We start from the raw sequence: 16,683 nt of genomic DNA, 5'->3' as shown, positions 1-16,683 counted from the left end.
GAGGCATTAACGTGTTTACCTGACCACGCTACACACACGCGCGCTACACACGCGCAAACATGGGGGGGGGGGGGGGTTTGTGGATAACAGCAGAAGTTCATTGTGATGACCTGGGACATAGGCAATTACAACCCAAGGCAATTTTACTACATTTAATTACAGTGAACAGCCCCAATTATGGAATCCGGCAACGATTTTCATATTAAGGTGGTGAAGCTGAAATCATCCAACACAACTGCCAAGGCTGCTTCCCAGATGTCCCCACAGAAGGGCACATATTTCACCATGACCTGCACATAGTAGCATGAGGAGCCCTCGGCTCTGCCGCGGAGTCCGACTTCATCACATCCACCTAGTTAGCGTACTGAAGGAGGGATGGACTCTTACCTTTGTTAAAGAACAGAGAGGCCATTTGACCCATCTCAACCCTCTCCACAATGTCAAAGTGATCGACGTGTCCTCCTCCGCCACCTCCCTGTCGCTCTGACAACGTAGGGGGGGGGGAAAGGCCATCATTAGTATTCACGGAATAGACACGACTAGGCCGTGATGAGTCACTTCTAATCTGAGTGATTCTGATGTCATGCCTTCTGAAACACATTTACATACTCATTACATTTGGAGGATACATTTAATTGGGGACGGATTTGCATTCTTTGAGGAACGGAGAACTTCAAAAAGGAGCGCTGAAAAAAGAGGGAATTCTGAATCCTTCCTGCTATTCAATGGGCAAAATGTTTCAACGGAAAACCGCTTTTTCACCCGTCTGTTTTTCAGAGGGATGAGCGGAACACTATACTCACGGACGGACAAAATGGGCCTCGTCTCTGGCTCCGACCGTCCCCGGACGATGACGTCTTCATCCTCCGAATAATCAGAGGTCGAGTCGCTGTCCTTGACCTGAAGGCAATGGTGACGACAGAGAGGAAGACAACGACACGTTCAGTCCTGGAACTACAAGTCCTGTAGCTCAGTGCCAACAACAGTACATTTACAAGCTGTAATCACAGTGTTTGTCGGCTTTACATCCAACGCAAAGGGGAGCAGCGTCTGGAAACGGTCTGGAACAGCTGGCATATGTAGGGGAGGATGAGGGAGAGTTCCCCTTCATGCACAACAGACATGAGCTCCTTATCTGACGCCGTCTCATAACTCTTCATCTAACAAATTCGCTACAGATCCATAATAATTAACGCTCAATTACGATCGACATTGAGGACGTCATTATTAGGTGAATTAACAAATGCAGCAACAGCTGACTGGACAGACCGAAAGGCAAGACTAGGAAGTGGGTGGCTGACAGGAAGAGGAAGTGGGTGGCTGACAGGAAGAGGAAGTGGGTGGCTGACAGGAAGAGGAAGTGGGTGGCTGACAGGAAGAGGAAGTGGATGGCTGACAGGAAGAGGAAGTGGATGGCTGACAGGAAGAGGATGTGCTAGGAACACAAACAAGCCTCAAAATAACACATGAATAGGGCTGAGTCAAAAGAGCATATCCATCTTATTTCTTCTAGCCGCATCCGAAAGATTCAGAGTGCCTCTGCTTACACGACAACCCCCCCCCCAGCCCCCACGCCTTTTTAAACAAATATACTGTTATGGAACTTTTTTCTGAAAAACATAAGCCAGCACATCACTTTAAAAAGATTCATTTTCTTAAATGTGCTTCATCCAAGCGGAGAGACATAAAGGACATTCAGCGATAAAGCTTCCACTCTCTGCCTCCCCTCGTTCCATTATGTAAGAGGAAGTCTATGGTAAGTGATCTGCGTGTCAAGGCCATGGGGTTGGGGGCTCTGTCAAAAGCCAGCCTTATTGTCCTTACACTCATAACTCGTCCAATGGAAACCTTGGGCACTATACTTAATGGAACACACAGAGCTCCATTCATTTTCCACTGCCACACAACAGTGTGTTTGTAGAATGTCAGGTCTTGTATCGACTGCGATGAACCAATCTAGAGCAGCCAAGATAATGGCCAGAGTCATTAACAGAGATATGGAGTGTTTTAATTATAACGCCAAAGAAACAACAATGTGTTCAGTTAATGACATTAATTAAGAATTAAAAAAACACCCCTTTATTTAATATATTTTCTATATGTTCAACAGATAGTATTGTAACTCACCAGACAGTCACTGTGTCCCGTCTACAGCTCAGTGACCCTGAATGCCTGATTCCTTGTTCATTTCATCGAACTGTCAGTTTAATGCCACTCTCTGAAATGCTGAATATAAGATACTGTTGCACTTAAAAAGGGATAATTTATTTACAACTCCAACATTCTATATTATGTGGTATTCTTTTTATTGCCCATCTAGAAATAGTGTAAGTTGCCAGCATTTCTCCAAAGGAGCATTCTCCACTCTATGCAAAACAAACTTCTCCATTCTACACAGAAAACAGTTCCACATGATGGAGGGCAAACAGGGGCATGAATTGTTGACATCATTTTCATCAAAACCAACCCGTCGAGGCACTGATGAAATCTATCAAACTCCTTATTGGACAAGACTATGGCCAAACTGATCCAATTTACAAAATGTTTACACTGGAAGAGAGTTGTCATTTTAAAATGTTTAAAGTTAGAATGGTTCAAGGTCAATTTAAAACATTTAAATACACTTCAAACCCACCATATCAATGTAATTAATGTGAGAAGGTTTAAACTGTTTCATATGTTTTTATGATGATTGTGTTAAATTGACTACAGTATAAGTAATAGGTGATTATATTTAGAAGTCTTAAATAAAGGCATCTTTGTTCAAACACTTATACAGGCTCTATTCAATTTAATCAAGGTACCGTTATGAATTTTGCTAACAAATTTCTGTGTCCTTATTACAGTATATAAGAGTTACCACACACTGTTCAGTAGTGGTTGTTAAACTGGTGGGTCGTGACCCATATTTTGGTCACCAGAGGTTTTCAAAGGTTTGTGGTCATGTACATATGTTTTTTTTATTACAATAAACAACTTCTATTTGAAGGGCAACAACTACATACCACCAGGCACCACAGCAGATTACATTAATTGTTGCTGGAGATAAACATGGGTCTCAAGTGATACAAGTAGCACAAATCAGCGGAAATATCCACTACCTAAAACAATGTAATAAATGTTGAATCTTTTGATAATTATCTTAGTCGTGACATTTTACAACTACTTAAAGTGTTTTGTGCACCAACGGACAGTATTTAGGAAGTTTAACAATGTCACAAAAAGCTAGAGTGATTTTCTTCGTTACTAACCCTACTAAGCTTCTAACTGACTCAGACAGTCAGCCATTTCATTGTGAAAACAAAAGTGATGGTGCTAACCAGTGCGGCAAACAGACAGTATCAAACCCCCTTTTGCTAAGTAGCTGCTAGCTGGTATTACATTTAACAAACTTAGCCAGCAGTAACGTTAGAGTAGACTCCTGTGCCAGCTTATCAATTGTAGCATCCCAGAGATATTGATCATCAGACTAAGTTTGACAATAATTGCTTAAAAGCTAGTGGCAGAATGTGAAGGGGTTAAGCAAGCTGCTCATGTCAGAAGATGTAGATTTAACTAGCTAGTCTAGCTCAGTGGCTAACATTATTAGCAACAAAGATAGAGCCATAGCCTATTAATTTCACTAATAATTAACCAGAAAAACAACAGTTGAGACACAACTGACACATTTGCAAGAGACACATTCAGTAATGCAGGAAGCAACAATCCATAAAACACTGCAAATCGTAAATTGCAATACAATCCATAACATACAATATGGGGTCGTGACTAAATTAATGTCAAATTTGGGTCCCATAGCAAAAGTTGGGAACCACTGATCTAGATACTGTGCTTCCTGGGACAAAGTTATCTAATTTCATTATTTGGAAGAACAACAAAACAAATTAACTGTCGGATTGATCCTGATTCTTATTCATTTGGCCATGGTTACCATTTAGCTCTGCTAACTCACCTCTTCCTGCTCCCTCCTTTTCCAGCGTAGCTGAGCATTGGCTGCTGCCATGGCCTCAATCACAAAGGTTGTGGTCATGTAACTGACAAAACACAAACATGAGTGGAGTCAGTAAGAGATATATGGGCTATGGATTACAGTATGTTGAGGTTAAACACTTTCCAGCTCTCACCACAACAATTTCGGAAATAAGGATATTACATTAGGGCTGTGATTTGACAGATCCGAAAATGTTTTTCAATGGCCAAAATGAAAACAAAAAAATATATATTGTAAAGTACAGTGTTCTGGCTTGGAATATTAATAACTCTGGATGATTATTATATATTTTTTTCAGTGTCAGGCCTGTTTCCATACCACAATACTAACATGTATCATTTCACTGGCATTCTCCCGGCCTGTTTCCATACTACAATCCTAACAAGTATCATTTCACTGGCATTCTCCCGGCCTGTTTCCATACCACAATCCTAACAAGTATCATTTCACTGGCATTCTCCCGGCCTGTTTCCATACCACAATCCTAACAAGTATCATTTCACTGGCATTCTCCCGGCCTGTTTCCATACCACAATCCTAACAAGTATCATTTCACTGGCATTCTCCCAGCCTGTTTCCATACCACAATACTAACAAGTATCATTTCACTGGCATTCTCCCGGCCTGTTTCCATACCACAATACTAACAAGTATCATTTCACTGGCATTCTCCCGGCCTGTTTCCATACCACAATCCTAACAAGTGTCATTTCACTGGCATTCTCCCAGCCTGTTTCCATACCACAATACTAACAAGTATAATTTCACTGGCATTCACCCGGCCTGTTTCCATACCACAATACTAACAAGTATCATTTCACTGGCATTCTCCCGGCCTGTTTCCATACCACAATACTAACAAGTATCATTTCACTGGCATTCTCCCGGCCTGTTTCCATACCACAATACTAACAAGTATCATTTCACTGGCATTCTCCCGGCCTGTTTCCATACCACAATACTAACAAGTATCATTTCACGGGCATTCTCCCGGCCCTACTATAACTGCTTGTCTGCAACCATAGAATTAGAAATTAAAACCTCAGTATCTACGACCTTCACCTACACACTTCATATCCTGGGTGATCAAATAGCAACGGAGCATATCTGATCTCTTTGGCTCAACACTAAAAATACCACAACAAAGCCATTGAAAAGCCTCAACCATACAGTCACGGAGAATGTGTAACTCTGCATTACAAAGGTCATTTACTAGCCACTGTGTTCTGCATGTGTGTCCACTCAGCTACCCTTTCACACCGTACATCACCCTAATGAAACACTTCCTGCACCATAAACTGCCTCCTGCTGACTGACACACTGCATCAACTCATCTGCAAGTCATTCTGCTCTGGTCGTGGCGTCCCACTTGATGGGGAGCAATAACTTTCCACTTCAGAGGTTGACAGGACCTTACGTGTGGAAGGTAAGGATGAAATATTGCTCTTGAGCTGTGGTGTGCTCAGTGGTTCATTTCTTCTGGATATTGCCTAAACACAAACGGGCACCTCTCCGCTTCATTCGGGAACCAATTTGCCAGGATGTCTTAAGTAAGATAGTTAAGTTGAATGGTCGACACACCCAAAAAATATTTAATTGTACATGAACCTTTCCTTGATAGCTTGTCCTCCATTTTATTTTTATATTTCTTTTCTACTATCTACTATCTCATAGCCCCCACGGTAACCCATCTCTTGCATTGAAATTTGGTCCCGGCACCTACCTATGAACAACTGGAACACTGGGTGTGCTTGACCTGAGGTGAACAGCAGTAAGCAGGAACTCACCTCATAAGGAACTCACCTCATAAACGCCAGGAAGGAGATAAGCCCTAAGCTGACCACCCAACCGGCGGTGGCAAAGGCCTTGGGCATCGTCAGTGCCCCCGTGCCCACAATCAGATTGAACATGTACACCAAACCAACCTGAAAGGAAACAACATAAAGGAGAGAAAGAGTGAGCTCTATAAGGGGACGTGTCTGGGCTTGTCATCAAGAGATCAGTATGTTTCCTAACTACTGTTCACTGGGCATTTCCCAAGAGACGGTTCAGAACACATCCAACACCATCAGGGTTAAAGCCTCATCCACACAGCCCAGTGATGTGCTGTGGCAATGAAGCTGTCTTTTATGGTTCTCTGCAACAACAAAAAAAGCATGTCTGATAGTTGTACACAAAGAATTCCAGTATCTGTATTGAGCTAGCGGTAATGGTTGTTAGCACTGGCTTAGTCACAAAACCAACACTCTTAATTTTGAAGGAGGCATAAAAATCGATTTCACAGGTCCCTCGGACTCGAGAATGACCTTCATTGCCAAATCTCTGAACTATTCTTGAACTCACACCACACCGGGCAATGGAGTGAAGTTTGAACCCGGGAGATTATGGCACTGTTCAACTGGGGTGCAAACAAGAATCTGTGGGAAGTTTCAATGCAAGAAATGATCTATACCTAAATCAAACAATGTACCTGTGCACTCTGGGGTGAATCTATTACAGTCCTGGTTTGGGTAACACTATGGCACAGCCTACAGATAAACCAGCCAACAGAACACTGTATAGCTTCAGATGTTGTTTAGAGGGGCCATTTAACCCCAAGACCACTAGCGGAAACAGACAAAGCAATACTGATTACAGTCTTGGCAGAAACTCATGAGAGCCTAGACTGGCCATACAAATAGGTGTCGTTCTGCAGAATTAACCATTGCGCTCATTTTTATGAGTGTCTAAGCAGTCCCTATTCCTCTTTTCAGTGTCTTGACAAGATGAGTGATGACCGCACATCCTCCCAGGGAAATGTTTTCCATTAGAGTCATATTTTCATGACACTGTCACAAAGTGAGTTTAAATCTATTTGTTTTGTTATGGTCACTCTGCAGCATTAGGCTAATATCCATTCAACCTTTCAGGAGCATCTGTATCGTGTGGCCAATTTCATGACCACATGGGACATCAATTAATGCAACTGGGTTGTATACAGATACAAACAGGATTTTGCAGCATGTGCAGTTGTGACTGAAGGCTTAAGCACAGCAACTCTTTGAGAACTAAGAGAGAATGAACATAACAGCTCAGAGTTTGATACTCACATATGGGGAATAGAGCTCCCCTGTTTCTGTGATTCCTCCTGCCATGATGAGCACCCACAATGGGGATCACAACCTAGAAGATACAATAATGGCAACGACTAAATCAAGTCATTCACAAAACGATGTCCTACCAATCACAACGTTTCACTTTTATAGAAAACCCCGTCCAATCGAAGTGAAGCTTATTAGTATGGTTATGTCGGGTCACAGTAATAGAGAACACCTGTGAGAAGTAGTTACCAACAGTAGCTAGTTGGCTGTGGCAGCAAAGTCTCCCATGGAATTTCTTCCCAGACATGTTTTAACATACTCTTTGTCCAGAGACTGAGTGCATTAAACTTATAACTTTGGACATTTTATTTTCTACATGTGGCATCAATGTTCGCTACACGCTAGTAAATGTTACCACTGCCTAGACACAATCGATTTTCAACGAGTTTAAATAAAAAATGTCAACAACACGCACCTTTCAGCTAATTCTTGTGCAGCAACTGTAACGTTGATCGGGCTTCAGTACTTTCAAGCCAGCACCACAGGTCCCCAGCAGATAGCTTAAGTCAATGCTCATACAGACTCGTAAAGAAAATATGCATTTTCGGTACGTAACTGATTTTCATTCATGTTTTTGTTGTCATTTTTAGTTATCTCATGTACAAAAACACTCTTAACTCATGCTAAGTCAGATAAACATCAGATGGCACTAGTTTTCGCTACGTCTTCCTGTCTAGCTGGTAACGTAAGTCACGAGACCACAAATTGAACTTTGACCGCATACGAGTCATATGATTCTCTAAAGAGAAAGAGGCGGCTCTTCCGGGTTCTTCCTTACTAAAACAAAGCTCTGGCCCAACGTTAAAATGTAATGTCATTGTGCCAAATCATGATAAAGCTGATTATGTAGACACCCTAATCGTTTTTTGACTGCTGTTACATTGCTCAATTCTGGAGAAAAAAAATACTTGGTGACATCAACTAAATATTATTAACCAGCCCTATGCTTTCCTTTTCACATATATAATCTATAATTACTTTAATGAAAACATATCAATTGGCTCCTTTGTAAATTCTATCATCCTTGCTGCAATTTATCTATTAACTGAAATTCAAAAAGAAAATTCCCAAGCATACTGTATTCCAAGCTGATTCATGTTTTATTGTATTCCTTAAGACTTGGCAAAAACAAGAAACATTTTACCCTTTTTACTCATTTTGACAGTTTTTCACAAGAGATCTAATTGAACTATGTATTATGTAGTGTTTTATTTATTTATTATTTTATTTTAGTAGCATGACTTTATAATGATATATATTTTTGGAATGGTTACTCTTTTGGCTGTATTGTGGTAATCACCTTAATTGTTCTATGTTTCCGCACGTTGCTCGTATTTTAATGTTCGTTGATTCCTTAATTAAGACACTTGACCATAAACTAGGGATTAAATATATATATATATATACACACAACTGTCTCAGTTTCTGGATTTTTCCTTTAATTTCAGTAAAATGTTTGATTTAAAGTGCTTTATTGGCATGGAAAACATTGTTCACTGTGCGAAAGCAAAACATTTTAGAGATAACATATACGTACACAACAACAGTGGAAGAAAAACAAACTATAATAACCTCAAAGTAAACATACAAACCAAGAGGTTCAGGAAAGTAAAGGCATTTCAAATGTAATTAGCTATAGCAGTCCTGCTCAATCCTGTTCCTGGAGAGCAGGTTAGTCAAACTGTGGTTGGAGAGAAAACCAACCAGATTGAGCTGAGCTACAGTATGTACATTGCTGTAAGTATAGCAGCAACCATGTTCAATGTGTACTGTGTGTGCAACTCATCTTTTCCAAGGCTCTGATTGGTTAGCTAGATGCAAGGCACTATGGCTAAAAGTAGTTCTCTCTCCTAAGTTAGAGAAGGTTGATCTCTGAAGTGATAAAGGAGTCGTTAGCTTTCCTGTTGGGCTGGCTAATCGACTTCTGTGTTTGTCATCACTTATACAACCATCAGTCCTGTGTTCAAAAGGCATGTCGTGTTTGCTAATCCTAGGTCATTTTAAAAGGTTGATCAATCCTTACAAAACCCTTTCACAATTGTTAGCACAGCTGAAAACTGTTGTGCTTAGTAAAAAAGCAATAAAACTGGCCTTTAGACAAGTTGATTATCTGGAGCATCAGCAATTGTGGGTTCAATTACAGGCTCAAAATGGCCAGAAACAAAACACTTCGTCTGAAACTCGTCAGTCTATTTTTGCTCTGAGAAATGAATGCTATTCCAAGCAAGAAATTGTCAAAAACAACAGAAGATCTTGTACAACGTTGTGTACTACTCGTATTTTGTTACTAGGTAGAGAAGCAAAGGAAAAAGCCATATCTCAGACTGGTCAATAAAAAGAAAAGATTAAGATGGGCAAAAGAACAAAAACACTGGACAGAGGAAAATTGGGAAAAAGTGTTATGGAGGTGTTCGGATCATAAATAATTGTGAGACACATACCAAATGAAAAGATTCTGGAGGAGTGCTTGATACCATCTGTCAAGCATGGTGGGGACAATGTGATGGTCAGGGGGTGCTTTGGTGGTGTTAAAGTTGGTGGTTTGTACAGGGTAAAGGGGATCTTGAAGAAGGAACACTAGTACTCCATTTTGCTACACCTTCTCCATACCCTGCGGACGGTGCTTGATTGGAGCTAATTTCCTCCTACAACAGGACAATGACCCAAAGCACAGCTCCAAACTATGCAATAACTATTTAAGGTAGGAAGCAGTCAGCTGGTATTCTGTCTATAATGGAGTGGCCAGTACAGACACCAGATCTCAAGGTGTTGTGGGAGCAGCTTGACTATATGGTATGTAAGAAGTGCCCATCAAACCCATCTAACTTGTATGAGGTGCTTCAGAAAGCATGGGGTGAAATCTCTTCAGATTACCCCAACAAATTGACAATGAATGCCAAAGGTCTGCAAGGCTGTAATTGCAGTTTATGGAGGATTCTATGACGAGAGCAAAGTTTGAAGGACACACATTTTTTATTAAAAATAAATATTTCTAACCTTGTCAATTACTATTTCGTATTAATTTTGCTATATTTCGTATTCAAACTCATTTTCTCTGTTTTTATAGAAAACAAGGCCATTTCTTAGTGACCCCATACTTTTGAAGGGTTGTGTATGTATGCGGTTCTGTGTCAAACTGAGGCAGTTAGTTCAGTTGTACAATGTTTTAATGTTAAATAAAGCGTGCAGTTCAACCAGAAGGAAATCTTGCACCCAAATCACACCGAATCTGTGTTTGTATGGGCGATTCTTATTTAGGAACAAAGTTCATAGACGGATTATGGCGTAAAATAATATAGTGTATTGTACTGTCATTATACGAATAATCTGTAAAACAAAATACAGAGTTGTATAACTTCTGTGTTATTAAAGACAACGTTATTATAAAGTGTTAAATGGGTACTTATACAGTTTTACTACCACAAAATCAACTACGCAGTGATTAACATTAACTACAACTCTCCAGATGCAGGCCAATATTTACTATCAAATGGAAACAAGAAGAAAATAGAAATCAAGTAAATAAATTGCGGTGCAGATTATTTCACTAAGTGTCACACCAACAGGAAAATGTTGACTATCATATTTATACTACTTATCAGAAAACATATGCAATTTAGAACCAGAAACAAAAAAAACCTAACCATATCAGTATATTTGTATAATTAGTAAAGCCACAATAAACTGATGAATATTACAATGTATAATTAGTAAAGCCACAATAAACTGATGAATATTACAATGTATAATTAATGAAGCCACAATAAACTGATGAATATTACAATGTATAATTAGTAAAGCCACAATAAACTGATGAATATTCCAAAACAAATAGCTGTGATGAGATAAAGGTAGAAATAAACCTGGTCAATACATCTGGCCATTCTCTCCCAGCTCCCAGGCGTCTTTTTGCCAGACGTCATATTAACAGAAAAACATTCCTGACATACTTTCTGCACCTCTGAGATCAGTTGCAGCAGTTGGGGATTATTTAGCCTGTATTCGTCAATGTCCTTATTGTTCAGGGTGTCCTTAACCCTCTCCAGGCTGCTCACAGCTTCTCTCTCAGGTTCTAGAAAATAAAATGGGAGCTTTTCTTGCAGCGGCTGGTGTCAAGTCAAGGGTCTAAGTGTTGTTACATTCTTATGCTCTCAGTTCTGTTGTAGATCAGTCATTCTGTTATCGGGATGACAAAACCAAAACCCATTTTACCTCCTCGGAAGCAGGTGTCTTCTGGTGCGTCCTGACAGTTCTTAGCAGAGGTCTGGATTTCCTGGTTAGCGCTGCTGTCCAGATCGATCAGAAAACTCACCAGCATGGTCTCCAGGAGGCTGAGACCCGTGAGGACAAATATTATGATGCAGTAAAGAGCTGGAGAAAGGGATACAAGATTTACTTAAAATATGTGGAAAAATAAAGTTATTTTAATAATGGTGAACATTTTATTTTTCATATTACATGAGACTGAATAAAACGGTTGGTCTGGTATTTACTGTAAATCAAACATCAGGTGGCCTCTCACCAATGACTGGCAGGTTATTTGCAGTGGAGGGCAGGATGTCATTGAGAATCAGCAAAAGGACTGAGATGGACAAGAGTATGGTTACTTTAAAGCCTAGCTTTTCCCCTTTGGCCTCACTGATGAAATAGGAAGCCAAATCCAAGACAAGGAAAAAGGCAACTGGTACCACAAGGTTGATTATATATAGTAGGGGTCTCCTTCGTAAGGTGATCTGTACGGAAGGAAAAAGGATCATACACGTTAGAATGCACAATGCATGAAAGACATTTCAGTTGTTATACACTTATAAAAAGGGGACAATTGTAATTAACCCTTCTATTTGTAGAATTCGATTTGCCAAATTATAAAATAATTTATGTTGTAATTTGCTTCCACTTATACCTTGTATATTAGCAGATGCCAATCATTATTTTCACTCAAATAGAGTTTTTCCTCAGTCATAGCAATGCCCAGGAAATCCCATTCATCCAGGGTGGTCATGGTCTTCCTGGTTATGAGGTTCATTGAAGGGACGCTGGTGAATGCTCCTAATTTTAATTCTGATGCTGAAGAGATAAAATTAGATTTTGTTGGTGCAAAATAGCCCCTTAACACAGAAAATTTGTTTTTTGAAAAGTGTGTGTGTAGAAAGGGGGAGGTACCTCTGTGTATCATGGACTTAAAAGTGATGCTGCAGCTCTGGGTGTCAAATGGGAACTTGTAAAGATCCATTTTGCAGGAAGTGGTTAAGCGGCGCTGGTCAATCACTTGAGCAAACGCAGTACTATATACTTGGACATATGGGCTGAATATAATACTACCTGTATCAGAGATGCTGAAGATGAAAAGATGTATCAGTTGTTGGCCACTGCAATACATGAAATACAATAATTCCACCTAAACAGCTGTGGCCCTCAACAACTGTCCATCTGAGACTAATAGAAATACACTTACCATGTGTGCATCAATAGTATGCAAGTGTATTATTCACCATTCATTTGGTGTATTATTGTATATCAATTTTGTCACTATATGTTTTCTAACACTAGTAGGACCAGTACAAAGAAATGCATTTAGCATCTAACCAGAAGTAACCAGATGGACACTGCGTTTTCATTAAAGCAGCTTTGTATTGTGTCCCTGAAACTAAATAGACATGGGGTCCTCACATTCAGCTTCAGTACCCACTGTTGGTCTCCTACTAAGACGAGTTGAAAGATGATCAATGTTATCAGCATGTCATCCCGGTTTCTATGGTTGATAATCGACTACAAACACAGCAACGACAGGTGTTTTTTAAATGTTTGTACGGTACTATTTACCGTGTGGTATGAGCCCTTTCTTTGGGGTTATTAGAAATAGTTATGTGTCAAACACACAAACATAAATTGTGTGAACTAGTTGATAAATGATATCCCATTGTGAAGGACTGTACGCAGAGTACAGATGGATCACTTTTTTGTTACTTGTAACCTGATACAGTATAATTATAAATGTTAAATATAGGTTTTGTTATTTCGACATTTATAGATTAAAATATGTAATTACTCACTCTTCTTGGATACCTATATCTGGTATCCAGAGCCTTTCTCTTGGAACAGTCATCTTTGAAATCCCACAGAAGTCCTGTGGTTTCCAAGCTATAAAGTCATTTACCCAGCCCTGAAAATGTACAGGGGTTAAGACAGAAAACAAAAAAAAAAACAAAAAAAAACCATAAGTTCAAAATCAAGAGTGAAATAACATGAACATTATCTGTACTTACTGTTGAGATTAAAACGTAGCTGGTAAAAGTAGAGGACTTCTCATTCTGCAAACAATCAGAAAGAATAATGTGTGGTAACCATTTCACTAAGATAAATCTACAGACATATCACAGTAAACTGGTGACATTATTGAAATGTCAATATATACCTATGAATGTTACAGTACTGGATCCTACATGCCATTTGGTTTTTCATTGTAAAAATAAGGTTCTTAGGCCATTATTTGCTATATATATTTATGTAATAAATGTTAAAAGCAAATATGCACTTTGTAAACCTTTCATTTTATGATAGGTTTCAGTCATATTTGTTAAAATATTATAATAGGATATAATTTGATGTTGAATTGGATATTTTCAACTGTCTATTGACAGATTTATTTCCTGAGTGACTAATCAACAGTGACTAATCAATTTCCTTTGCAACGAATTAAAATTTTGTGATGCAGAAGATTTAAAAATATATACAATTTTACCAAATCGATGACACCAAACACAAACATGTCCACCATAACATGTGTTGAATTATTCCAGTTCTTAACAGGCCGTAAACCTGTTGTGCGCTCGTTTTTCTGTGAAAGACCAAGATGCTCCTGAAGACGATGATAGGAACAGTTCTCCATGCTGGCTGAGGAGACTTCATCTTAAAGAAAACATGAAGCACAACTGATGAACCTCAACAAGTGGTGCTACGGAGCAAATTAAGGGAAACATCTCTATAATAATTTTTATGAGTATCTGTACGTTACTATTACTTTTTTTGAGAACCTTCAATTCAATAAATTCCTAAAGAAAAAAGGCTAACTCTATGCATTTTCACTGACATTTTGGAAAACTTAGCAAGAGAACAAGGTCAGAAGACACATTTATCAACAGATCATCCCCTGTCATCATTACAGGCTCCGGCCTGGCTGACTCACTAAACATCAACACACCAATGATTGTGCCTCAGTACTTGCAAACAAAAAAACAACAACATTGTGCTATCTGAAAAACGTGAAATAAGTTTGATTTTATATTAAAGTACCGTTAAATTTACTACGCTGTGACAATTGAGTACTTTACCAACCACTGACCAAAAACAGGGAATTACACACAGGGCACACAGGACATGCCAAATATTACAATGTTTAGTTTGAATAACATCTTAGCGACCAAAGAAAAACAAGGAGTGGCTGAAATAGACTAGATTAGAACTCACCGATCAAGGCAAGTGAGTACAGAATCCACAGAGGACTCATTGTCGTATGTGTAGGCTCACAGCTCCAGCAGAATGGCGATCAGGTGGCAGGGGGCTGGTTTTATGTGCGTGAGTGCATTATGGGTGAGCCAGTTTGGGTGGGTTGTTTTCAACATGTAATCGGTAGCAGCTACCAGGTGCTGGTCTAATATTGTAGGTTTACTTTTAGATGACGCAAATTCAATAACGTTCTGATTAAGTTCCGACACTTTTAGATGACTTTTACGCTAAGAGATATTAGAAGGATATACACTGGGTGTAGAAGGTTACTACCCCCTTACAAAAGGTTCTCTCTTCCGAAGTGCCCTGGACGTTCTTTAACAGAGGTCTGGACATCCTGGTCAACGCTGTTGTCCGTATCCATCTGAAAACTCACCGGCGTGGTTTCTGGGGGGCTGAGGCCCATGAGGATAAATGTTTCAATGCAGTGAAGAGCTGGAGAAGGGACACTAATGATGTAAAGTAGGGCCGAACACTTCCCCTTGTATTATTCATGTCCTCAAACTCTGGAGAAGTTCCTTGATGATAAAGGCACGATGCTTCAATAATGGAGGCCGTGCTATTTTAAACTGATTTAATCTATGAATATTGCACCAAGAAACAATGTGCTGTGCAAAGCTGGGTACAGGAGTCAAGTCAGCAGGGGTAGTGTTCCACACAACATTAATATTCAACTGAAGCAGATGTGTCCCAATGTTCAAGGACCAGCACTGCCCAAAAACATTAAAGGAACACTTAAATCACACATCGGATCTCAATGAACTAAATATATTAAAGATCAAAAAAACGTTTACTGTGTAATTCGTTGAGAACAAATGTACATAACAACGGTCAATGGAAACTAAAATCAACAATTGAAATCACAGGCTGTTCCAAATTTCATCACGGCAAATCATGAGGTGACTCAGTTGTGTGTGTGGCCCCCACGTGCCTGTATGCACTCCTGACAACGTCTGGGCATGTTCCTGATGAGATGGTGGATGGTGTCCTGGGGGATCTCCTCCCAGACCTGGATCAGGGCATCAGTGATCTCCTGGACAGTCTGTGGAATTGTCTTGCAGCAGGAGGAACCCAGGGCCCACTGCAAATGTGGTAAGGTCTGACGATGGGTCTGGGTACCATTGGTTAGCACATGGAGGTCTGTGCGACCCTCCAAGGAAAAGCCTCCCAGACCACCACCGCCAAACCAATCATGCTGGATGATGTTGCAGGCAGCACAACATTCACCACAGCGTCTCAAGACTCTTTCACATCTGTCACGTGCTCAGTGTGAACCTGATCTCATCTGTGAAGAGAACAGGGTCTATCTGCCAATTCTGGTGTTCTCTGGTGAATGCCAATAGAGCTCGTTGCTGGGCTGTAAGCACAGGTCCCAATAGAGGACGTCAGGCCCTTATGCCACCCTCATGATGTCTGTTTCTGACAGTTTGGTCAGTAACATGCACACCTGTAGCCCGCTGGGGGTCATTTTGTGGGGTTCTGGCAGTGGTCTACCTGTTCATCCTCGCACAATGGAGCAGGTACCAGTCCTGCTGCTGGGTTGAAGCCCTTCTACGGCCCTGTCCAGCTCTCTTCGTGTAACAGTCCGTCTCCTGGTATCTCCTCGATGCTCTTTAGACTGTACTGGGAGACAAAGCAAACGTTCTTGCGACGACACATATTGATGTGCCACCCAGGAAAAGCTGGACTACCTGTGCTACCTAAATGGGCTGCAGGTACCGCCACATGCTACCAGTAGAGACAAGGACACTAACAAAATGCATAACTAGGGAAGAATCAGTCAGGAAGTACAAGGAGAAAGCAATTGTCTGTGGCCACCACCTGCAAAACCATTCCCTTTTTGCGGGTTGTCTGGCTAGTGCCTCTCCAGTGCACCTGTTGTCACCTTCATTTGTCTGTGTAGAACTCTATGTTGTGTCTGTTTCGACTGTTATAATATGACCATAATACGACCATAATATGATAGAAAATTATGGTCTCTATGAATCTCTATACAGAGGCAAAATTACATTACACAATAACGTATTTCACCTATTCAATAATACA

At 40.2% G+C, this 16,683-nt stretch overlaps 2 protein-coding genes across 4 annotated transcripts in view; both read right to left on the bottom strand.

Moving 5' to 3' along the window:
- tmem104 (transmembrane protein 104) overlaps positions 1-7,822 on the bottom strand; it is a 74,376-nt gene extending 66,554 nt beyond the window's left edge. Inside the window, exons 1-6 of the mRNA XM_013135807.4 lie at positions 7,547-7,822; positions 7,081-7,153; positions 5,795-5,916; positions 3,953-4,034; positions 804-900; positions 388-483 (exon numbers count right to left, since the gene is read on the bottom strand). Coding sequence (XP_012991261.1) covers positions 388-483; positions 804-900; positions 3,953-4,034; positions 5,795-5,916; positions 7,081-7,125 — 442 coding nt within the window. The 5' untranslated portion in view covers positions 7,126-7,153; positions 7,547-7,822. The remainder of the gene's footprint in view (positions 1-387; positions 484-803; positions 901-3,952; positions 4,035-5,794; positions 5,917-7,080; positions 7,154-7,546) is intronic.
- A 2,341-nt stretch (positions 7,823-10,163) lies between these two features.
- Positions 10,164-16,593, bottom strand: LOC105012923 (5-hydroxytryptamine receptor 3A). 3 transcript variants are annotated; one of them, XM_010874081.3, is made up of 9 exons: positions 16,132-16,593; positions 13,874-14,040; positions 13,398-13,442; positions 13,185-13,294; positions 12,295-12,467; positions 12,035-12,198; positions 11,654-11,864; positions 11,344-11,502; positions 10,164-11,203 (listed from the first exon to the last, which is right to left on the bottom strand). In XM_010874081.3, the coding sequence occupies exons 2-9, from the start codon at positions 14,018-14,020 to the stop codon at positions 10,923-10,925; spliced, it is 1,290 nt and encodes a 429-aa protein (XP_010872383.3). In that variant the 5' UTR covers positions 14,021-14,040; positions 16,132-16,593; the 3' UTR covers positions 10,164-10,922. The 3 variants fall into 3 exon arrangements, with proteins under 3 accessions (XP_010872383.3, XP_019906236.2, XP_019906237.2); XM_020050677.2 differs by lacking the exon at positions 16,132-16,593 and adding an exon at positions 14,919-15,423; XM_020050678.2 differs by lacking the exon at positions 16,132-16,593 and adding an exon at positions 14,919-15,423 and having other exon boundaries at positions 10,164-11,502.
- Between the last annotated feature and the right edge of the window lie 90 nt (positions 16,594-16,683).

This window comes from Esox lucius, chromosome 11 (genome assembly GCF_011004845.1).
Source record: "Esox lucius isolate fEsoLuc1 chromosome 11, fEsoLuc1.pri, whole genome shotgun sequence".
Classification (NCBI taxonomy): Eukaryota; Metazoa; Chordata; class Actinopteri; order Esociformes; family Esocidae; genus Esox; species Esox lucius.
The sequence above is the reverse complement of the archived record's forward strand: the minus strand, read 5'-3'. Positions and strand labels throughout refer to the sequence as shown.

What these genes read in the sequence shown, in the direction of transcription:
- LOC105012923 (XM_020050677.2), bottom strand. Translation starts at nt 14,973, where the DNA reads ATGTCCAGACCTCTGTTAAAGAACGTCCAGGGCACTTCGGAAGAGAGA. An exon ending in TTCGGAAGAGAGAACCTTTT is followed by an intron (nt 14,041 to 14,918) that starts GTAAGGGGGTAG and finishes GTTTTCTTTAAG; the next exon opens with ATGAAGTCTCCTCAGCCAGC. An exon ending in TGTTTGGTGTCATCGATTTG is followed by an intron (nt 13,443 to 13,873) that starts GTAAAATTGTAT and finishes GATTGTTTGCAG; the next exon opens with AATGAGAAGTCCTCTACTTT.